The sequence below is a fragment of the Coenobita brevimanus genome, chromosome 108 (assembly GCF_032717465.1).
Source record: "Coenobita brevimanus isolate Jiangsu-jjx chromosome 108, ASM3271746v2, whole genome shotgun sequence".
NCBI classification, from domain to species: Eukaryota; Metazoa; Arthropoda; class Malacostraca; order Decapoda; family Coenobitidae; genus Coenobita; species Coenobita brevimanus.
Genome location: NC_137061.1, coordinates 3,489,137 through 3,514,263, shown reverse-complemented (window position 1 = coordinate 3,514,263; position 25,127 = coordinate 3,489,137). Strand labels below are relative to the sequence as shown.

Genomic DNA, 25,127 nt, shown 5'->3' with positions numbered 1-25,127 from the left:
AGGTCTGGGTGTTGGAAAAGCAAAAAATTAATGAAAGATAGGATGCTTTGAATGAGGTATGTATGAAGATGGACATGACAAGTGTTGCATTCTGTTTTTTATATATAGTTTTGCAATAATTAAGAGAGTGGTCTCTCTCCCACACGTTATTATGAACATTTTTGTGTAGGTAACTGGACGTGAGGTAGACCCGAGAATTTTGAGTGTTAAGTAATGGATGTATGACCAGTTTCACTAGACACTCTGTTGATAATATTCATGTAACTGTGCATTGCTATTACTGGATCCTTCTTTACTTCATGTGTTAGTGGGACAGTCAGTGTGATGATGATAATGACAGCCTACTGGGATTGTACTGGAGCAATGTAGGTTGATAGTTTAGACACGTTTAGATTAAATTAGGCAAAGTTAGGCGAAATACCCACTGATGAGAGAGCTGCAATATCACCCGTGAGATCCATTTAACTTCGTCGCAGTACATACATGAAGGACATTAAGGAAGAAAGTCAGGAGAGATAGGAAGAACAGTTATGTGATAAGGTAGGAGTGTAGACAATATGCTTTAATCGGAAGGAAAATGAAGTCAAGAAAAAATATAGAACAACACACACACACACACACACACACACACACACACACACACACAGAATATTCGAGTACTGGAAGTAGAAGATATAGTGACTCTAAAGAGGGAGAAAAAAAATTATAGTGAGTAAATTCCTGTCAAAATTTAAAGGGACGAAATAAACAGGACAAATTTAAAGGGATAACAAACGGGAAAGCTGAAATTTAAAGAGTGAATAAACTTTTTAAAATCACCTGCTTAAAACCGAGGGGAATGACACTCTGGATGGGGCAAGAGTAAGGCCGTGAGTACCACATCGCCATCATCTTGTTCATCAGGCCTGTCTCGCGGAATTTGTTGATGCTGGGCGGGAAAGGGAGAATGTACACTAGAATCATCACCGTCGTTGTCATTATCATTATTATTATCATCGTTACTACCACCACCACCATTATTATTATTATCATCATCATCATCGTTATCACCACCACCACCATCATCGTTATCACCACCACCACCATCATCATCATCATCATCATCATCATCATCATCACCACCATCATCACCCAAATCCTACTGACCACATATACACTGGGTGGAAAGGAAATATATATAGGTTGCTAAAAAGTAGTCTCCAAAATGTCGCCAAATCCTCAAAATTACAGGGCTGAAATTTACACATAACTTACAATTATTTATTAAAGTTACATTATCACGGTTATATTTCGTAGGAAGAATAGAGAGACATGGAAGGTATCTACACTTCTTTCCCTGTCCTTCCTGCAAACACAAATCTTAGTTACGAATCGGAAAATGGTAAAAAAGGGGGGAGGGGGAGTCAACTCATCACATCAGATATCTGTGAAGTTGATTTTGGCAGAGAAGTAATGTGATCTTAACTCTTACCAACACAGAATGACGGAAAAATAAGAGACCAAGGATACTGGGAGATGATGAAGGCTTGAGCTACGTGTTGTTGAAGGTAAAAGGAACAAACTTCATCCCCATTAGACTTATACTTATTATTGCTAAGGAAGAGGTGGGGCCGTCAAAAATACCACCGCATGACGCAACACACGCACGATGTTTATAAATAGGATCCTGGAATTTTACCTGTTATTCGCACTCCCGGGATCCCACACTTACTCTTATCTAAATAAAATCGTTAGGCGTCAGCTGCAATAGAATACTAGGGTTGTCACCATAATATAGGTAATTGTACCAATATTAACACCCTCAGGCTTTTATGACTCACTCCCAGCTGAATTAAATCTCATGTTAGCTATTAATCTTAAGGCAGTCGGTGCAATCAGTCAGGTCAGACATTGTGCTGCTACTGGTACCATGTAATCCAGTACTACCTGTTTCATGACTGGACTGTGGGCGACTAAACCGGCAGCCCAACTGATTTCAGTCAGTAAGGAGGGTGACTAGATACCCAGCAGGCAGCAGGACGATAAATAAAACCTGTTAATGGTCAGGTAGATTTCATAAGTCAACTGCCACCTAGTTGGGTAGGTGAAGCTTGTTGATCTTGGTTGGCAGTCCACCTGGATGGCTAGGCTTGGTGCTAAGGAACCCACACGCCCGTCCATGGGCTGGTAGTGGGTCCTGCCCTGACTTGGGAGGTTTGAGAAGAGCTTGCACCCCGTCCCCAGGGAAACTATTACCGCTGCTAACATTGCAGGAGTTGAAAAGAGATCATGGTCAGTTTGACTTTTTTTTTTTTTTTTTTTCCCTGTAGGCGCTCCTCACGTGCTAGTTTGGCAGGACTCTCGTTCCAGCCCGACCGCGGATTTACCACTTGGGTAAAGTAGTCGGATGTAGGGATGGGGTTGGGGAACTAACACCACCCTGTTTTCAACAACGGGAATTTGATAGCGCATTTTTCTTTTCTTTTATCGTTACCAGATAACTATGCAACTTCAGACAAACTCCAGTAGTCAGAATGATATGTATTGACAGTATAATGTTGACATGTACAGAGAGACGGACAACCAGGTAAACAGACATGTATAGGCAACGATAGACAGATAATAGGGACACCCAACTCAATATAGACAGATGAAGAGGGAGGTAGACTAGTGTGAGCAACCAGCATGGGCTTAGTATGCAGGTATACTTACAAGTGGTCAAACAGCTGTAGGTAGGGCGAGTTTCGTGGCCACCCCAGCGCACCATCGTTGAAGAATAGGTGCTGCCTCGCTGACCTGCATATGCATATATCGTTACGTTTATTTACAATTTTATTCAGTGACACAGAGATTTAGTGAAAAGCAGTAAGGTATATATGCAGTTTTATTGGTATGAGTTGACGATACCCAGTTATGCTAAAATTACACACACACACACACACACACACACACACATCATCATCTTCAACATAAATGGGGTTTAGAATATAGAAATGCGTCATCTGGAACCTAAACGTGCACTTAAAAAAAAAAAAAAAAAAAACGGGTTAAGAAAGCTAACAGTAACAGAAATTTGAGTGAACATAAACACGCGAAAATAAAAAAACGAAAAAGTCCTAGAGAAGAAGAAACTAGGAATAACAGAATCAATTTGACTGAACTTGAACGTGCAGGCGCCGACGGGATCCAAGCGCTGCACTTCGAATGATCCCACGTAGGCGTATCTCGAGTCCCGCTTGGCATTGGCGCGCAGTTCCTCGTAGGAGGTGGCCAGGGTGTCCGAGTAGGGCTCTATGAGGGACTCCCAGTAGTCGCGGAAGTGTTGGTTCTGTGGAGGGGAAGCGGCCTGTTTTATCATCATCATCATTATTGTCATCATCATCATTATTGTCATCAGCATCATCTTCATCTTCACTATCATTATTATTAGTAGTAGTAGTAGTAGTAGTGTTATTATTATTATTATTATTATTATTATTTATTATTATTATTATTATTATCATTCTTATTATTATTATTATTATTATTATAATATTATTAAACAAAACTAATAACTCGTCCCTAAATTGCTCCCCTAGTATGAAGCTTGGCGTTTGTATTAGCAAGACAACAGACAGTAATAGATAGAGGTCATAGAATAATAAATAATAGCTAGATAAGTAGGTAATGGGGTAAATATGGCAGACACAGATAAATAGGTAGTAGTGTAATAATTTATAGATAGAAACGTAATAGAAAAATAATGATAAACAGATAGGGAGATAAGAGAACAGTAAATGATGGACAAATAGAAAGGTAATAGATAAGTAAATGATAAGTAGATGGAGGTAATGGAATAGTAAATGTTAAACAGACAGACTGGCATTATATGGTAGACAGAAAGGGAACCGAAGCATATATAACAGATAGAAAGGTGATGGAAGAGAGACAGAGAGATACCGTAAGTAAAGTAGGCTAAATATATCAATCTGTTTTCACCTAACAAAGTTCCCTACTCCACTTTCAGCTTTGTTAATGGCCAAGTGTAGTCAGATTGGAGGATAAATCTGACTAGTAACCAAGGAGACGCATTCTTGCCTCATACCCAAGGATCATTGATTTTTAAGCATACACGACTTAGCACTGATGAAAATAAAGTCTCTCTTTCTCTCTCTCTCTCTGTCTCTGTCTGTCTCTCTCTCTCTCTCTCTCTCTCTCTCTCTCTCTCTCTCTCTCTCTCTCTCTCTCCTTGAAGATTATCCTCCTTTTACTCACTCTAACGTGGCCTAAAATTGCTAACTCTCCGTCTGCAGTGCCGACTTGTAACAATAGGTAAACACTAGAAAGCGGCACTAGTCACGAAGAAGTGCTGTGGAAAGGATGAAGAATTACAATACCGTCTCTTTCTGCCACTGAGCTTCGTGAAATTAGTTGCAAAATAAAACGGCACTAGTCACGAAGAAGTGCTATGGAAAGGGTGAAGAATTACAGTATCATCTCTTTCTGCCACTGAACTACGTGAAATAAGCTGCAAAATAAAGCAGAACTAGTCACGAAGAAGTGCTATGGAAAGGATGAAGAATTATGTACCATCTCTTTCTGCCACTGAACTGCGTGAAATAAGCTGCAAAATTAAAGGGCACTAGTCACGAAGAAGTGCTTTCGAAAGGATGAAGAATTACAGTATCATCTCCTTCTGCCACAACTACGTGAAATAAGCAACAAAAGAACGAAAATCAGGGCCGAGTTAGGGTGACACAAGCTCACCCTGAAGTACTCCTCTAGTATGGACCCCTTCAGGATGCCAAGCCTGTAGTTACGAAGTCGCTTAAGATCGGCCAGGGAGTCAAAAGGCAGCCCATCCCCCGCCACGGTGAGGAAGGAGACGAGTGTGGCTGAGTATGCGGCCACCACCACCACCCCCATCACGTAGCTGGTGCAGAATATCGCGCGAAGGCCCCCACGCTCAGGAGTCTCGGGCCAACCTGGTGAGAGAGAGAGAGAGAGAGAGGTTAATCATTTACACACCGTGAAGGGCAGTAATGGGTAAGGGATCTTTTTTTCCCACCTTGCTCATCACATACACGACGCACAATATGGCGCGCAGATCCCACACTCTGGCCAACCCTGATGGGAAATTAATAATAAAAAAAGGGTTATTCATTCCTGCTTCAGTGGAGTGTTTTTCATCTGACGGGACTGGGTCACTTCTTTAAGGAAAATCCCTAACACCTCTTCCTCGATGGTTTATTTCTAGATACGGCTGGCTAATATAGTTTTCTACGTTACTTATGCAGAATATGGTGATGTTGGAATGATTTAAAGTAACACAAAGAGGAGGGCAAGGTGTAATAAGCAAAATAAATCGCTTAGGAAGAGGCGTTAGGGAGCTTCCTTAATCAACGACGACTATGGGCTTGGGTAGGATGCAACTAGTGTCAGTGTCCCGTCGGTGAGTGAATATAAGTAGTTATTGTTATGATGACAATTATTCATACATTCCTTTACCTTCCTACAGACATCCCGTGTTCCCTCCAAAACAATCTTTCTTCCTTTAACTTCTTGCAGGCTTTCTTGAACTTAAAGAAAAAATCTTTCTTTACCTTTCTGCAGGCCCTTTTGAGCCTTTAAAAACAATTTTTCTCTACTTTCCAGCAGATCCTTTTGAACCTTTAAAAACAATCTTCCTTTACCTTTCCGCAGACATCCCTTGAACCTTTAAAAACAATCTTCCTTTACTTTTCTGCAGACACCACCTGAACCTTCGAAAACAGTCATTCTTCCTTTATCTTCCTGCAAAGCTAACTGAACCCTCTCGTGGCCCATTGGGGATCCACGGACTTCTGATGACTTCTAGCATCAATAAACACCCACCTTGTTGGGTCATGGCCGCCCACATCACGAACGGCGAATCCTTCTTCCACGTCTGGCAGCTTACACCTTCCATCAGGGTACCTTCACTCACTTTGTCCTTCATCTTGTCCTTCGGTTTCCCTTTCTCTCCCTCTTTCACCCTCCCTCTCCCCCTCTCTCCCGCCCTTTGCCTGGCAGTCTCCCTCTTCAGGTACCATTGTGAGATGAGCCAGAAGAATATAGCAAGGGATATAAGACAGAGACCCAAAGCCACCCAAAGCCCGCGGGAGAAGGGGCGAGTGTATGAGGACCAGGAGACGGACGAACGTTCAGGTGGCCGGGCGAAGATGCGGTAACTGGAAGAATGAGAGAGGAGATGAGAAGGGAAGAGGATGGGAAGAATGGAGGAGAGAGGGTGGGATGGTATGGGGAAAGGGCAGGAAGAGAGGGGAAGCAAAATAGCAGAAGGGAGGAGAGGAGGGTGGAAGAGAGGAGAGGTTATGGTGTGAGGAAGTAATGGAGGAAAGAGAAAGTGCAGGAAGTGAGAGAGCAAGAGACATGAGGGGAGGGAAGAGCAAGGGCAGGAAGGGGGGGAGCAAGGGGTAGGAAGGGAGGAGAAGAGGAGGACGAGGGAGAAGGGTATATGGTGGTGTATGAGGTAATGACAAGGCAAAAGGAGTCAGGTCGTGTAATTAATAAGATTTAGGCTCTTGAAAGAAATAACGTAATCGGTGAACAACTTACCTCATACTTATAAACCTTAAATAATTCGATTTGTGGTCCCCTGATATTGTACTAAAAATCCATAATAATTTCTAACCAACGAAGAATGATAATAATCAGTCTCACAGTAGCAGTTTCGAGGCAGAGGTCAGGGGTAAGCATACTGTTATCTCAATTTAAAAGTAGATGACCAGCCTACTTCCTGGTGGCACTACATGATCAGATAATTTCCAGCCACTTCTGTAAATCACACACACACACACACACACACACATGGGAGGCGCGTGGACTATAGGAAAATGTACTAAGTAGCCGAGCTAGGTAGTCAAATCCTGTAGGAGTAGGGGGAATGTGGGGGCACCTACCGAAGTTATATTCCTTTTCCTTTAAGCGCGCATTACTTTCATATTTTTTCGTTATACCAATGCATGTTTGAGGTCCAGTGGTTTTATTTCTCTAAGTGATACTTTAAATACCTTCGTGTAACCTACGTTATTTATGCAGTGTCGATATAATTATAAACAAAATCACTTGAGAAAATAATGTATTTGCAAATTATATCGTTACGGAAGAGAAAATCGGAGCATACTACTGTATTTATTTATCTATCAGGGTCAGATTTAGGCATGGTGAGGCCTTAAGCTATGTTGAGGCCCTGTATAAGGCAGTGTAACAATGTACTTCACAAGAATGCTGCCAAAATGCTTAACAAATCCGTGCAGTGGGTTAATTAGCTAAAATCATTGCTTACATGTAAATTATTATAAAATAATGAAAAAAAAAAAAAACATTTTCAGAGGCCTCTTCAGATTGTGAGACACTAAGCTGTAGCATATTTAGCTTATGCCTAAACCCGGCCCTGTATACTATCTATAGGCATACTCCTTAATCCTGGAAGGAGTGACAACAAACAAATCGTCCCCGTGCCATTCTGTCCTCCGGCATCGGACTGCCTCCTGTACAGCTCATTCCCCCACACTCTTCGTCTCCACCCTATCCTACCATCTAATCCTTGTTTCCACCCCCTCTCCACCTCATTCATACACTCAGTATCTCATCATTTGAAAAGCCTCAAGGAGCCATACGGTCTACATAAGAGAAGCTAGGAACGTCAGGGAGGGGGGGTGGTAAGGATAGCATTGAACAGAAACGAAAACACTCGAAAGTAACGTGTGGGGGAGGTTCCAGATGCCATTTTTCAAAGACAAATTTTATGTATTTTTGTCGCTTTTTACTTCTGGGAGCGACCGAAAAAACAAAAATGAAAATAACAGAAAAACATCCTGGAGGGCTACAAACCTAGTAACCACAACCCACCATTAATGAAAAATAATGTTACGACATTTTGTTTCGGTTCAGTACCTTCACTCACTGTAGCCAAACCAGAGCAATCTATATTACACTTAATACGAAAAACAAAACAACAACTGGTAATAGTAAAGTGCTATAAAGATGATTGTCTTAGAATATCTTTAGACTTTATTAAAAAGGACGAAAAAAAAAAAAAAAAAACCATGCAGAATCCGCCGGTTGTAAGCTCCGCCCACTCCGTCAGCAGCAGTCTGTTTCTGCTAGTGGGAGGGAGGTGAGCACGTTGGTTCCTCTATCTATTTTTCGACTCCTAAGACCCGATTGGGACTCATCCGTGGCCATTTTCCATCCCATAAACCGCGTGAGGTGAGTACAATAATCAGTGGATAATTTACTTAGCCTAATTAGTACCGTGCTGGTCAGGTACCGTGTAACAATGGTGGCCTATCACCAGAACGTCCATCCTTGCTGATGCTGGCCACTTTGATATCTGTATTTCTTTGTTTTCATGCAGCAGAGAGATATGCTGAGGTTAAATTTGTATTTATGCCATTTCATAATGTGCTAATGTAATGCTGCGATGTTGAGTAGTGCGCATTTTGTATGAACACTAGTGCTTCGCGAACTTGCTTCTGTGACGTCAAGTGTTGTTGAGTGGTATGCGCGTCGATTTTCCTCCATATATTTGACACCCAGGGCATGGTTTGAGTCTACCGTAGCCGTTTCGTGCAGCATAAATCGTGTGAAGTAAGGAAAGTAATCATTAGATTATGTATTTAGCCTGGTATCAAAGTTTTAGTACTGACGCAACAATGGTGGCTGGTTGCCACTGCGTCGGTGATTTGCATGTTGGCCATCCTGATCTCCGTATATTTGCTTGTTGCACTGAAACCTTTAAATGTATTTAGAACTCCGTCGTATTGATGCCATTTTTTTTTTTTTAATGTATTTTTAAGATATGTATTTGGAAGTATGGTGCACTGATGTGTTCTCTTTGTGTCATGTTTGTGCTGATGTTTTGAGGTGATTTATGCCATGTTATTTGCAGTTAACGCAGCGGATTTTTCACAGGCGCCAAACCCCAACTTTTTGTGGGTGTACCAGTGTGTCTGGTCTCTCATTTTCCTGTTAAGGTAGCAGTTATGTTTGAAAACCATTACAGTGTGTGAATTGCTTTAAAAGTATGTACGTGTTTCTTATGCTCCAGCGAAATTTTCAGGTCCGTTCTGGGAAGCGGTTTGGAACCCTAGTTAACATCTTCGTAGATGAAATATTTTGCAAAAATCACAGGTTGCCATCACATCATACTGCACGTTTGCGGTGTTGTAGTTTTCAAATTGTATCAGCGCCAGCTAAAATATAGATATCATCATTATAGCTTACTGAATAACGCATTACATTGATGGGTAGTTGTGTATCCTTTGAATAGCATCAAATGTCATAATCAAGTGGTAACCATGTAATGTGATAGCACTGAATATATAGTGATTGCCTATGTTGTGACAGCGTGAATGTCTGAGAAGTGTGGCCAAAGGTTACGACAATATTTACGTTTAACATGATCGAAACTGTCTTACCACTACGAGAGTATTACAAATAAACCTACATTGCAGTAACACTAAATATAACATGATCCAACGTATACCCTGTAGTACGGTGATACATTATAGCCTTGTTATAAATGTAGCCTCTCTTACCATAACACTGAATATAAACAACAGAAATGCAGCCTGTGTTACGGCAGCGGAGAATGTTTTATGATTTGGCCAAGATAGCGTGCAGAGAGACAAGTGTCTTACCAAAGTTTGACGAATACATGCAGGAACAATCGAGCCATCGGAAATAAACACTAGTAGAAATGGGACTTTCAATGTATTCCACTAGTTGTAAATTTTCTTCAGACGGAACTGGGAAAGTAGTTAGTTCCTTGCACATTATGAAGACATATACAATATTTTATGTTCTTAGCCAAAGTGTAGCGTAAATTAGCCTGCGAAATGCTAACAGTGAATATTTTATGTTCTAAGACGATAAGTGTAGTGGAAATTGCGAAAATATATATACTGCCCGGAAATATTTCCCTCAGCAACAGCACGGTACCTTATGAACATTGATCGCGGTATCTGGCAACTGCAGACTAACTGAACAGAGGCACGATAGGGATTAAAAAGCTGAAGGATGAGCCTTAATTCCGTTAAAATTACAGTTACAATACTATTCATTGAAGTTAAATGACATGAGTTATCCCAGCATTTGATCCATTCTCACCAAGGATGCCAGGTTTGAGAATATCTAAAGGTTTAAACAAGTTGTAGATCCACGTAGAACAAATATCACGTCTGAAAAAGTTAATGTAAAGCTTGGTATGATGTCTCTCCCAGACCTCTCCTCACTGAAAATTTACTACCCTTCAGTTTACAAATAATATTGCTTTAATAACCCACAGAGAACCCAGGTCCAGTAGACTGGGTTCAACTATAGGCATTTTCAAAAGCTAATAAAGGAGAGAACCCCGGGATTCGGACATAAGCTTCGCGACTATAAGCCGATAGGTAAAGTGCGGACGCTATGTAACTTTCCCGTAACACCCCACACGTGGCAGCCTTGGGATCCATGGACGCTACACATCCCACACGCGTTAGCCCAGGGATCCAATGGGGTGCATACGGCATTACGGCATACGGTAAGAGAGAATCACTCAGGGAGGATGAACAGAAAAACAGAAAAAAAAATCAATAAGAAGAATACACCACGCTGCTATTATCTGTGTATCCGTAATAAAACCATAATATAAATTAATCATATCCCCAAGCAAGCATCATTTCTGTCCAGGAATACTTTGGTGCACCATAATTTCTCAAGCTTAGGCTTTCTTATAGTTTCCCCATACCTATTTATTATATGCACATTACACCTTAGAGTACCATTCCGTGTTATTTAGGCTGTATACTAGTTTATTTTTCCCGTCTTACAAGGCTCCCACGGGAACTTTTTTTTCATTAATCCTTGTAACTTGGTCCAAAATATTTGCCATGATACAGTTTATTTTCATATTGCTAAGTGGCAGAATAGAAGTCTGTGGCACTATATCCTTTCCATAGCACTTTTTTGTGACTGACAGAAAATATCAGTTTGAAAGAGGAATGAAAATGAAATAATTGGCATGTCCTCTCTGACACCGAGTTTTCCCGCAGCAATACAGTCTTGCCGTGTTATGGTCTTAACTCTACCTTGGCCTAAAATTGACACCTCTATCTTGAATGCTGAGTTGTAACAGTCGCTTAACAGTTGACAATTGTGCTGCGAAAAGGATGTAGAGGTATAACATTGTCTTTTTGTACCACTTACATAGACAATATTTAAGACTGAAAAGGACGAAAATCGACCAAGTTAAGGTGAAAAAGGTATAGTTTTGGTGCGTGCTGTGCTCTTTTCGCGAACACTATAAACATCCTAAGAAGTGTGGTGATGAAGGACGAATCACATCCTAATTTTTCAAAGTTAGAACGTCAAAATATTAATGTGTGATCAAGATTGGTGTCCGTCTCCCATTTAGTTTGGCCTGGTTGTTTTTGAGTACTGTTCATCTTTCTGTAGCCCGGCGCCTTAATTCCGTAAAGGGTGGTCACAAATAAATCGCATCCATGTCGCCCTACCCTCTACCATTATGCTGGCAGCCCTTCCAGCTTACACCCCTCCTCTCCACCTCATCCATTCTCTTGTCTGGTCTCCCTGTCCCCCCCTTCACCTGTCATCTGTCCCGGCTACTCAGCTGTGTTGCGGGTGGCGAATCTCTTATGTCCTTATAATAGTCTCTTCGTTTCAGTATTTTTTTCACCGTTTAAACTCATAATTCAGGTTCATTATACATTAGTTCTTTTATGTTATTTTCCGTACTTCACGTTCGTTGTTGAATCCCTGTATGATGGACATTTAAATAGAGGTATAGAATTTCCAGATTGTAGGTGCCGTGTCTCAAACGCTCACGTACTTATTTATTCAACTAAGGTAAATGTAGTAATGCCAACCAAACTAGGGCTGATAGTTCTGTAAATGGGTATTGAATGAGAAAGAAATGCAGCAGATCAGGAGGAGGTTATGACTACGCTTGTGTTATGTCTATGCATGGTATGACTGGAATATAAATAATGATCGCATACTGGTGTTTTTGACCATATGATGTTTAGAACCGTGTGGTGTGGCGATGTTTATGATCACTTACTATGGAATTTTACATTTATTATCACAGCGTATATGTTGCTGTGGAAGAGTACATTTTGGGGGGCCGTTTATTTATGGAAAAAGTAGCGTGTGTGACTATATGGCCGCGAAAAAAAATATGGAATCGGATGAAGGGAGGAGGGAGGGACGTTGAAATGAGGACCAACTGCTTCAGGGGCGCGACCCATAAAGGCTGCATTAGTTGAAGAATCAGATTTAAATTGCAGAAGTGAACTTGATAGGGATGGAGAAGCCAGTCACCTCTCTCTCTCTCTCTCTCTCTCTCTCTCTCTCTCTCTCTCTCTCTCTCTCTCTCTCTCTCACACACACACACACACACACACACACACTCACACACTCTCACACACACACACACACACACACACACACACACACACACACACACACACACACACACACGGCCATCTCAGAACGTGGCCCCGGAGAGAGAGGTGTTCATTTTTCCTCTCCGCTTGACACCTACGCGTTCTTGCATTTCACAGTATATATCCGGCTCTACTAACACTGAGAACTTACTCTAGAGGCGAAGGAACAACCGTAAAGGCCTGGAGGTGAAAATAAAGGCACTGACCTGAACTTTATGAGGTCGGAGGAGAAATCAATGACCTGGGACCTGCCATACGTACGAGACAGGAATGCTACCGACAGATTGGCCCGACCCGACAACACGTCACCAACCAGTCCTGTCCATTTACCGTTTACCTCTGCGCCGAATTGACCATCAGCAGGCGTCATTACCGAATACCTAAATGGAAGAAAGTCATCCAGTGTATTCAGTATGGACGGTGCGTATTCAGTTGTACATTTTAGCCTGCACAGAGACAACCTCAGCGTGTATTCAGTATAAATGGTGGGTGTTGTGGCGATATGCTTAGAACTTGATCCCTTCAATCCAGTGGCGTGTTTTTCATTTTATTTTTGCGTTCTCCAGGCATTTTGAGAGAAAGAGAGAGAGAATCCGGTGACGTATTTTTCATTTTACTCATTCTCGAGGCATTTTGAGAGAGAGAGAGGAGAGAGAGAGAGTAGCTCCCAGTACCCCTTCACTACAAGAAGTCTCCCCATTTCATAATAAAATCATCTGGCGGTAGAAAGAACAAGCAGATAAATAAATAAATAAATAAAACACGTCCCGGGAATGAAGGGATCATATTGAGAAGAGGAAGACAGACCCTGAATTTTTGACGAATGTTTATGGAAGGCCTAGGGGTCTTAAGATTAATTAGCATGCATCCCACAGTGCAGAATAGTGTGTGGCAGTGATCAAGGGAACCCAGATTCATTGTCATCATCATCATCATCATCATCATCATCACCACCATCATCACCGCATGCTTGAAAAATCGCTGTCGAAATGTACTCACGAAAAGTTCATCTCGGCCCTGAGCAGCTCCCACACGTCGCCGAAATATCCACTCATTACGTCCCGTCCCTCAGCCTTGTCGAAGCGGGAAAAATGGGCCAAGGAGTTCTGTAAGGGAAACACATATCTCTACACACTCTCTCTCTCTCTTTCTCTCTCTCTCTCTCTCAGTGATTTACAAGGATACTGAGGTGTAATACGCAGAATAAATCGCAATGCAAGAGGTGTAACGAAATCAGATCCACGGCAGTACGAGCTGCTAGTCACGGCCATGGGTCGTTAAGGAAGATAATAATCAGAGTGGGTTTAAGATTTGATCACACACACACACACACACACACACACACACACACACACACACACACACACACACACACACAGAGGAGGGGAGTACATTCAACAAAAATATTACTAAGACCTTTTCCTTCGATAAAACTGAGGGCCTTATATTGATTGGCATTGTAGGCTGCGTAGCATATTTTTCTAGGCGATTTATTGTCTGTTACTATTTGATATTCACATGTTTTGCCTTTGCCCATTTATGGTTGCCCATTTAGTGATTGGTCTGTCCTTGCATGCGTGGGCCCGTGCGTCCGTAACACTCATGTGGCCGCGATATCTCCTGAACCCATCAACGAGTTTCCACCAAACCTCTGTCAGTGATGCAGTGTGAGGAGATAATGAACCAATTAGGTCAGCTAGGTCAAGGGGCCAAAGTCAAGGTCATATAGGTTCAGCTCAGTTTATCATTGTGGGCTCGGTATCTCCTGAACCCATTGATGGGTTTCGACCAGACTTTTGTCAGTGATATCTCATTTCAATCCACAACGAACCCTGGCATGGAGGTGGTATGGCGAGTCCGTACGCAAGGCTTGGCGGAGGCACACCCAGCGACGCTTTATGTCAACAGGACGTGACTGGAGTTTTCGGCGTTTCATTTATATGTATATTTTAGTTCTGAATAACTGGCATCGTAACATAAAAAATACTGAGGCTTACCGGGCCATATAAATCGCCGGGGAAGAGGTGTTTGTACGGTATTTATGCAGCGTATGGCGATGTTTGAAGAATTTATATGCCAGAGAAAGACAGGTGTAATAAGCAGAATCAATCGCTTAGAAAAGGGTGTTAGGGAGCTTTCATGACAGACAAGAATACAGGCCTTAGAATGCGGTCCTGTTGAGTAACTCTGCAGGTGGTCAAATTATTTCACTTTAATGAGTGACAGAAGCTGATATATCGTTAGTGGAAGGGGTCGTACAATACTATACAGTGCTTCAAGGGTAATTCTTCGTCTTTCAGAATGTAAATCGTAAGTTCCATTTTTAAAACCTGAATGTGAGGGAACTGTGCTTTCATATTTGGTATTTTCCGTTAGTGTGCCGTTATTGGCGTTATAATATTGGCACAAGACACCTGTAAAGCGTCTCTCTCATTTCAAAAAGCTTCTTACTACTTTCACTTCAGTCCATAGTGAGATAGGAGGGCCATGTTTGACTAGTAACCAAGGAGATTCATTCCTGCCTCACAACCAAGGCTCATTAAATATCATACACTCACGATTTAGTACCGGTATTGAAGTAGCGGGGAGGGTGGGTGTGGCCTAATTTAGTCAGATGAAAGCAGACTGACTAGTGATTTAGTAAGCAGAATTAGCGTGACGGCTTTGTTGTGTTTACGAGTTCAAGCCCAGTGTGTGTGTGTGTGTGTGTGTGTCAGTGATGTAGTTAAAGAGAGAAGGACTGTGAACTTTACCGCACTCAACAACGGTAGCCTAATCAGGGTCTGTTGTACTTAGAAGGTTGTATAGTGAGATGGACTGCTTGTGTCATCGCGAAGGTGGATATAACCTTGAAATTACAGTGAAATATGGCCTCTAATTTACGGGAGGACGTGGACGGACCCTGCCGCCGCCCGGAACCAGAAATAATGAAACAGTGATATTTCTTCCCGCCGCTGACTCGAGTACTCTTTGGCACTAGAAACTCCTTAGGAACTCTTCCTTAGCGACTTATTTTGCTTATTGTCCCTTAAGATTGTGTGCGCGCGCATATATTAGGGTATGTACACACACACACACACACACACACACACACACACACACACACACACACACACACACACACACACACACGAATTTGTTCAGAGACTTCATCTGTCAGAGTAGGAGTTGTAGCTGTTGCCCCGTCGACTGCAGGCTGAAATTGCCCTTCTCCGATAGTGCACCATCATCCTTTTGGGGGGATATGGAGGGAGTTGCATGACGCTGTTTAACGTGGCAGAGGAGCCGCTTAGTTCTAACGGTGCCACCACATGCAGGCGTCTCTCCCTAGCGTTCCCGAATAGAAAATAAATCTTCACAGCTGTGTATTGGTAGCCAACGCCTGTAGTAGCCCCGTCGTCTCCACAAGTACAGCCGAAGCCAAAATTTTGTATTCAGTATGGGACAAACTCCTTGATAGCAGTGTTGATATCCTTTCTGGCAGTCACATTAAACTTCCTCTACACCAATTTAGCCTTGTAATGCCATCTCCCCAACGTGAATGCCGAGTTGCAACAATAGATCGACAGAAATATCATGCTAGTCACGTAGAAGTGCGATGGAAAGATTATAAGAGCCGTGATATTATGATGCTTGTCACGAAGAAGTGCAGTGGAAAGGATATAGACCAGAAGTATTAACTTTTTCCGTCATTGAACCATGGGAAATAATCTGCAGGAATACGAACATAGTTGTGACAATACTGTAGATTAGCATTGGAATATGATGCTAGTCACGAAGAAGTGCTATTGAAAGGATATAGAGCCTTAGTGTTAGTTGTAACAATAAATTAACATTGGAATATTATGGTAGTCACGAAGAAGAACTATTGAAAGGATATAGAGCCTTGTCTTATTCTGTCATTGAGCTTCGGGAAATACCAGAAAGACGAAACAAACTGGACCAGGTGGAGGTGAAAGAACTATAGCCTCTTCTGTGCAGTAACGTTTTTTTTTATATTTTATTCTTGTCACCACCAGACGACTTAAATGAACGTCGGGAAAACCTCTGGCAGTGAAGGGGGTATTAACAGACTCCATTAAACTCCACTGTAAAAAACACTAAAAAAAATCTACTATAAAAAACACTGTAAAAAAATCCACTGTTAAAACTCCACCGTAAAAAAACACCACTGTAAAAACCTCAACTGTAAAAAACTCCACTGTAAAAAAAACTCCTGTAAAAAAAAATCCACTGTTAAAACCTCAGCTGTAAAAAACTCCACTGTAGAAAAAAAGCTGTAAAAAAACCACTGTAAAAAAAAAAAACTCTGCTGTAAAAACTGCTGTAAAAAACTCCACTGTAAAAAACTCCACTGCGAAAAATCTATCCAGAGTTATTTTAATTCTTCAGCCGATATCAAGAATCCGTCATCCATCCGTTCGTCATCCATGCCGCCCACTTTGTTATTTTTCCATCAGGAGTGCAGGAACACGGGATGAAGCTACTCAGTCACCAGTGTAGTTTCAGAAATCTCTCTCTATTTTTCACTATGATAATAATGAAACTTTTACACTTTATTTTGAAAATTTTTGTTGGACTCCGAAGATAATGGGTTTCAGAATTCATTGTTTAGTGTCTTGCCATACGAGTATATCGTAATGAAGTATAGTGTCATCGCTCACTGTCTCGTTATATATCTTAATAAAGTGTATCGATATTTATGTCCGCAGCTGCAACTTCCCCCGTGACTTTCATTTATTAACAGTCATCGCCTCGCCAGCACCCCAGGCCTCACTGCTTCACAGTTACAGTCGCATAACTATCATGGATTATTGGCACCGCAGACACCCAGTGGAACGCTATCAGTCACCTGTTAGCGCCTCCCTCATTTGCCACCCATTGTATAGCGGGGCTGACTGGTGGCCATATTCCTGATGTACTATTTTTATTGGCGTCTTCCCGTGTTGCTGCGGCGTCCACCAGGGAACCAAACCTCATTTTTCTCTGTATCTGGCCGTAGACGCTGGTCGAACCCTAGCAAGGCGCTGTCTACCGTAAGGGGGCGCCGAATCCCTACACGGTGTATATACTGTACTGTACGTGTAAGACGGCCCCACATATGCATTTGTTTACCTATGGTCGACGGGACTTCTCGGCCACACAAGGCAGAGTTAAGCAGCAGGAACAACAACAACTATTTTTCACATACATGTGGCTTAAAATTGCATTACTCCATCATGAATGCTCAGTGATGGCAGTGGGTTAACACGAAATAATCCTTTATTCACGAAGTGCCGTGGAAGGGACGTAGAGCCGTAGTACTGTCCTATTCTGCCCCTGAGTCAAGTGAAATAAGCTGCAAAAGAACGAAAATCCAAGTCATGTCAAGATGAAAAGTGGAAACGAGAAGACTGTCTTAGTACCTCTAACTTCGTAATTTATTTTTCAGCTTCCACCCTACTTTCTCCTGAATATTAAGTATGTCTGTTTAATATTGACACAGTTTGCTTCATTAATATATATGATGATCATTAAGAGGTAATATGCTGAGTAAAACGCTGAGGAGGAAGCGTTGCGAAATTTCCAAGGATAACTAGAAATACGTCCCTGGTGTCGACAACTGCCAGTTATCGGTAGTTAGATGGGACGGTGTGGAGGTGAGGCCAATTACTGTTATCTCAAGCTTGGATCTCATTAGTATGGTAACGTTATGTACACACCAGGTGCTTAGATTGTATTTCTTCCCACAGTTGCCGCACAACTCCCATCGTCTCTGACAGGAAAGACCCACCTTTAAAGAGATTGCTGTTATTATACTGTGGAATATAATATACAGTAGTAGTTGTTTATTAACCCCGGTATGTGTGGCCGAGCAGACATGTCGACCACAGGTAAGCGACTGATTCTGTGGGGTCGTTCTAAAGGCACAGTATAGTACATGGGCGGTGAAGGGAACCAGCTTCCTCTCATGGTAGACAGCGCCTCACCAGGGTCAGCCCAGGGTCCTTCCCACGGTGAGGTGCAGGGAAATGAGAGGTTTGGCTCCTGAAAGAACGCCGCAGTTGCTTTGCTTCACTCAGGGTACACAGAGCCGCCACGTGCAGGCTCCTCGTCAGCGTCAGCATAAAGTTGTCGGTAATTACTCGTATAATTGAACCAGGTACTCGTGGTTCACTCGTTATAATACGGTAAATCCAGAAATATACCCCGCTTTAGGTATAACGATTTACAACAATGAACCACAAGAATAATTTCAAACTACATTGTAATCTGATACAAAAAAAAAATCATGGGAGACTTTGTGGTTGTAATTACTGTATTTTTACCCTAACTTGGCCCACATATCCTTTTGCAGTTTATTTCTCCTAGCTGGCCCGTAGGAGATGCCAGCAGTGCGGCTCTACATCCTTTACATATCGGTAGCACTTCTTCGTGACTAGCACTTTTCTGTAGTGTTAATCTCCAGTTACAACGCAGCATTCAAGACGGAGAGATGGTAATTTTAGGCCAAGTTAGAGTGGAAGGAGTATAGAAAAAGTTACGCTGTCAGGTCACCTCCCCCACACCCCGATATCTAGCATAAAAACTCTTAGGCTCGTATTCCCATCGGTTAAGGAAGCTCCCTAGCATCTCCTCATTAGCGATTTATTTTTGGATGCGGCCGGTGTATATAATTTTGTACTTATTTATCATGAGTATGGTGATATTAGAATGTCTTAAATACCGGTATCACGGAAGCGGGTAGCATGGTGTAGTAAGCAAGATAAATCGCTTAGGAAGTGGTGTTAGGGAACTTCCATAACAGACGAGAATACGGATCTTAATCACTGCCACTCCTGTAGAAAGTGTGCACAGTTTTTTTTTTCTTCTTCTTCAGACGAGTAAGGTAAAAATTTTCATAACCAACAGTCTGTAGTAATAATAATAATAATAATAATAATAATAAAAAGAGCCTTTCCTAAGTTTCTCCACTCTGGCCTCTTCGTTGTTAGATTTCCCCGTTCGTCGTAAAATTGCTATACTCCTTTTACTCTAACTTGGCCTAAAACTGCCATATCTCCATCGTGAATGCTGAGTTGTAACAATAGATTAACACTAGAATATGATGCTGGTCACGAAGAAGTGCTATGGAAAGGATGTCGAGTCATAGCACTGCCTTTCTCTGTCACTGAGCTACCTGAAATAAGCTGCAAAAAGACGAAATTCTAGGCCAGGTTATGGAGAAAGGATTATAGCAGCTTTACCGTTCCTTCCACAAATATTTTAGGTCCTTTGCTATAATTGATTCACTTTAATTTGGCCCAGATTTTCATTCTTTTACATCTTATTTCACGTAGCTCAGTGGCTGAAGAAAATGCTGTGACCTTACATCCTTTTTTTGTGGCACTTCCTCCTGACAAGCACCATATTCTAGTGTTAATCAGTTGCTATAAATCGGCAGTCAAGGTGGAGGGAGGGCAGTTTTAGACCAAGGTAAAGTGAACAGAGTATAGGATCGTGTCGCATAGGTACTTTATTTGTGGCTGAAGCTTTACTATAATATTCCGTAGTGATGATGTCTTGGGCAATTACTGGGAAGAATATCGGAGTTAGGGCGATACGGTTACTTTCGTGCGTAAGATAGCATCAGTCATTTAGATCTGACACACGGAAACTAGTGAGTTGTAGTAGCAGTGGTGGTAGTAGAGTAGTAGTAGTAGTAGTAGTAGTAGTTGTAGTAGTAGTAGTGGTAGTAGGGTATTATAAATCCAGCAGCCGTGGCAAGCTGCGAACATAGAAATTCACTTAGGCTTACCGAATGCATGTCACAGATCTGCGCCCCCGTTGAGACGAGTGAGATCGACCACCAAAGGCAGAAAGACATAAAGACACAGATAAGCAAGGAGCGAGAAGCAAGACAAAAGGACCAGCTGTGGAAAGGATGTAGACCCGTAATATTGTCTTTTTCTGCCACTGAGCTGCGTGAAGTAAGCTGGTCAAGAAAGAAAATTTGGACCAAGTTTAAAAAGAGTATACGCATTAATTTTCTCATGTATGCTGTATAATTTTGGCATCGACATACTTTCCTTATATATAATACACAGGAGAATACAAAACGTGATATACTCAGAAATAAGTCGGTAGGAAAAAAGGTGTTAAGTAACTTCCTTGACATGCAGTACGAGGCAACGTGTGAGGGTCGTATTCACGTTGGTTAAGGAAGCTCCCTGACACCTCTCCCCAAGCGATTTATTTTGCTTAATACTCTTTATCCTTTTCTATGTTATTTAAGTCGTTCAAACACCACCATATTGAGCCTATCTAAAAATAAATCGCTAAGGAAGAGGTGCTAGGGAGCTTCCTTAACCGACGAGAATACAGACCCGAGAGTATGTGAAGGAGGGTAGTGATGTGGTGGGGAGAGGAGTCGTTATTGAACAGGGACAGATATCCAGATGCCCTTTTCTCGTAGCCACCCCTCACAGGATGCGGTGTTGGGCAGGAAAACCACAGATACCAAGAACTATAGCTTCCACATCGACCACGCCATCAGTACCGAATAAATCATAACCCCGATTTATATCCGTGTCAGTTTTTGGCGTGACGTGACAGGATTCTATTTAGCGCGTATTCCTGGTGGCGAAGGAGGCGTCGTGGTTCCGTTTCCTTAGCGATTTAGTTTACACAATTATTTTCTCGTTTGTTAGTTATCGTGTATGTGGCAGCTTAGTGAGCATTTATAAAGTACTTACGAGGATACTGAGTTGTGGTAAGGAATCGTTCAAGAGGCACTGTAAACACACACACACACACACACACACACACACACACACACACACACACACACACACACACACACACACACACACACACACACAAACACACACACACACACACACACACACACACACACACACACACACACACACACACACACACACACACACACACACACACACACACACACTGTAACCCATAATATCATTTGGAAGGTTGATAAAAAGAGACTTTGGGTAATGGGAATAATTGAAAACAGTTGACGAAGAAGCAGAGGAAGAAGAAAAAGAAAGAGGAGGAGGAGGAGAAGAAGAGGAAGAAGAAAAGGAAGAAGCAGAATTATTATTATTATTATTATTATTATTATTATTGTTATTATTATTATTATTATTAGTGGTAGTAGTAGAAGAGGAAGAAGAAGAAAGCTGTCAATCTCATCTACCACCCTTAATCTACTGCATAGAAGGCCAGAGGTAGATTCACGTAGTCCATCGTTTTAAAGGGTAGATGACCAGACTACTCCCATTCGTGGCATTGAGAAAACCTATACTCACCCGTTGAAGATCAGACCAGTGCCCGCAAGTAAGACCGTCAGTCCGAAAGGGTGTTCTTACTACTAGACCAGTATAAAGGGCGAGAGATAGGCTTCGTCGGTCACAGATGAGAAAGTAAAAGGAAAGCAGAGAGAGAGAGAGAGAGAGAGGGAAGTAGTTAAGTAAAGAGAAAGAAAGGAAATGATAGGCAGAGAAAAGGGAGTAGTTAAGAAATAGAGAGGGAGAGAAATGGAAGTGACAGCGGAAGGAAGGAGGGAAAGAGTCAACGGAAGGAAGGAAAGAAATAACAGAAGGCAAGGAAGGGAAAACACAAGGAAAGGAAAGAGGGAAAATGGAAGGGGGAGAAAAGGTAGGTAGGGGTGAAATTTGCATCTTAAGTGAAGTAGAGTAACAACCAATTAGGGATAAAAGATAAGAGAGGCTATTGTTCCATTGTTGTGCAGTCTACTATTACAAGCTGTTGTGTTGATAAGGGTCATAGTCTTGTTAAATAAGGTGAATATTTAGCACTACTCGTTATCAGGGTATTCCTCCATATGCCACGTTAATACACTCTTGTCTTTGGCTTTTGTATCTAAGCTATTAAAAAGATATAACTCCGTGCAAGAGAATATAACCCATAATAACAGTATACCTTGCATAGTATATCGCTGAGGATTAGGTGAAAAAAATATATATATAACCCCAAGAGAGAATAAATCCAAGGCTCCAGGTAACTCGACCGTATTACACACTCACACCGTCCCATTACCACATCCAATAATCTAGTCACTGAAGCATTATACGTCATGCTGGTGTCATTTGGTAGTAGTGTGGGTGTTGGCAGGGGTGGAGTGGTGTGTTGGGAGGAGTGGAATGTGTTAGCAGGGATGGTGTGTGTTGATAAGGATGGTGTGGTGTGTTGCCAGGGGTGGTGTGGTGTGTTGGTAGGGTTAGTATTGGTGTGTTGGTAGGCTTAATGTTGGCAGGGGTGGAGTGGTGTGTTGGCAGGGATGGTGTATGTTGGTAAGGATGATCTGATGTGTTGGCAGGGGTGGTGTGGTGTGTTGGCAGGGGTGGTGTGGTGTGTTGGTAGGCTTAATGTTGGCAGGGGTGGAATGATGTGTTGTGGTGGTGGTGGTTTATGCATGAGGCGGTGTGTGTGATGGGCCACGTTATTGACCTTACCCTAACCATCCCCTCCTCATCTATGCAAACGACTCACACCACACTGACGCTCCTCACCTGACCTCTTTATGCGATGTGCGTTTCCATCAGCTGAATAAAAACGTTGTGACGATAAACAATGAAATACCTCTAGTAAGTGAGACCGCCTGTAGATGTGTATTTAGAGTATTTACATATGTATTCTCAGGTGTATGGAGGGTTGTTGTGGTTTTAGTGGCACACCATTTAGTCCACTGACTCTATTGCTGCTCATCAAAATTTATCGACACCATACTTTAGTCACCAGTTCACCTTTGCTAATGCAGCTTCGTACGAGCAATGCAGTTATGTTAAAGATGAAACATATATATTTTCAGGACTCTAAATCCCTCTACTCTTAGTTTGTAGACGTTTGATCGGGCTGCTTAAGCACGTAGCAGACTCATGGTAAGAGCCCAGCTTGTTGATTGCCATGGTTCAGTGTGACATACTATCCCGTATGGTCAGTAAGGGATACACTGGTATTTAATGTTCACCAAATGGACTGGGCTTGTGTGCTGTTTAGTTAAGAACTTGAATTACTAACCAAAAAAAAAAAATGCACAATTCTGTTATACCCTTTAGAATAAAGTTTGCCTCGCCCAGACAGTTATCTACTATTTACAGGAAATCCTTCACACTGAAAGAATTGGGATATTTGAAGCACATATCCACCTGTTTAAATGAGACAAAAGAGTTCGCTTGCAATAAACTTTAGCAGCGGCACGAAGGTTGGGAACTCACGACCACAATACTTAACGGAGTGCACAAAGGGTAAGGCAGGGCCCCAAGTTTTTGGCAATTTCTGAGGCACGTAACGAAAGCAGGGCGTGTCTAGCTTCTTAGTATCATTGCTAACTGCACACTACAAGGTGGGATGCAGGCTGATCACATCTAATAACCCAACATATTCCACAAACATCATTAAAAAATTTGGGGTTCGTTTTCCCCTTTACGGTTCAGGTTCTGTGCACACATTCTTTAGACTTTTGGTTGGAGTCCGGTAGCTCTGATGAGACAGGTTAAGTTGGGGTTGTAATTTGCAAGAGACATTTTTCATTTTCAAGGGGAACCATCCAAATCTCAATCATCTTCCCCCAAATGCTGGCTCGAAAAGGAAGTAAAGATGGAGATTTCACTTCCAGGTGGTCGTGTACCATGCCATGCCGCAGGTGTCGTAAATTTTCTCACCTTTTACTTACGCTGTATCAAAAATACGTGTCAGTGATAGAGTGGTGAATGCTAGGAAACAGCACATTGGTTACTGTCTCATGATGCTAGACTATATGCTTTTTGTGTTGATGGTGAGCTATGAGTTTGTGTGTGTGTGTGTGTGTGTGTGTGTGTGTGTGTTTTGGGGCGAGGGGGAGGTAAGTGGTTGACGGACGGCTTATTATACCAGAATAAAGCCATAAGAAGTTATTATCTTCGTTCATTAATGCCAGAACAATGTGGTCTGTTGTTTAGGAAAGGCAAGACATGTTTAACAATACGCACTTGTGGAAAACCATTATCCTTACCCGTAATTGTAATCATATTTGCTATAATTGCATCCACGAATTATATATACAGTGTGACCGAAAAGCCGCCAAAATGAAAAAAATTATATATATTCTTTTGGGGCAGGTACCAGTCAGTGTTTTAAGGAATGGTAGAGTGCGTGAGGATTTGTTTTCATTGGGGAACGGTGCAGTGCGTCTCCGTAGAATTATTCAGGCTGGCAAAAAAAACTACTTAAAATACCTTAAATCTCAGCCCAAGTTTAATAATCCCTTTAGTATTCCATGTGGCTTTGAGGATTTCGTGACATTTCTTCATGAGCGATTTTTTTTTCTGTACATTTCATCTCCTTATCCTCCTGTTGTGTCATTAGTACAAATTATGCTGATATTAAAACGATCTAAATAACATACAGGAGAAGTTTCAGGTATAATTAGCAAAATAAATCGCTAGTGAAGTGGTGTTACGAAGCCTCCTGAATGCCTCTGAAAATACGGTAATTAGTCCGACGGTTCCTTATTTTATTTTTTTATATTTTTTTATATTTTGAGTCGTTTGGTAGTAGAAAGAACGACATTCTTAAAACCCGTCGTTGTGCTGAAGGGGTGAATGCAAACTCTTCCTAACCCTTTCACTCTGCACACACTTCCTAACCCCTTCACTCTGCACACACTTCCTAACCCCTTCACTCTGCACA

The 25,127-nt window shown here is 41.9% G+C and overlaps 1 protein-coding gene across 1 annotated transcript in view; it reads right to left on the bottom strand.

Annotated features, from left to right (window-relative positions):
• The window catches only part of LOC145416936 (uncharacterized), a 54,343-nt gene that overhangs the window by 12,354 nt on the left and 16,862 nt on the right, over positions 1-25,127 (bottom strand). Inside the window, exons 6-12 of the mRNA XM_080285791.1 lie at positions 13,452-13,558; positions 12,659-12,832; positions 5,833-6,167; positions 4,726-4,943; positions 3,141-3,307; positions 2,692-2,775; positions 820-928 (exon numbers count right to left, since the gene is read on the bottom strand). Coding sequence (XP_080141917.1) covers positions 820-928; positions 2,692-2,775; positions 3,141-3,307; positions 4,726-4,943; positions 5,833-6,167; positions 12,659-12,832; positions 13,452-13,558 — 1,194 coding nt within the window. The remainder of the gene's footprint in view (positions 1-819; positions 929-2,691; positions 2,776-3,140; positions 3,308-4,725; positions 4,944-5,832; positions 6,168-12,658; positions 12,833-13,451; positions 13,559-25,127) is intronic.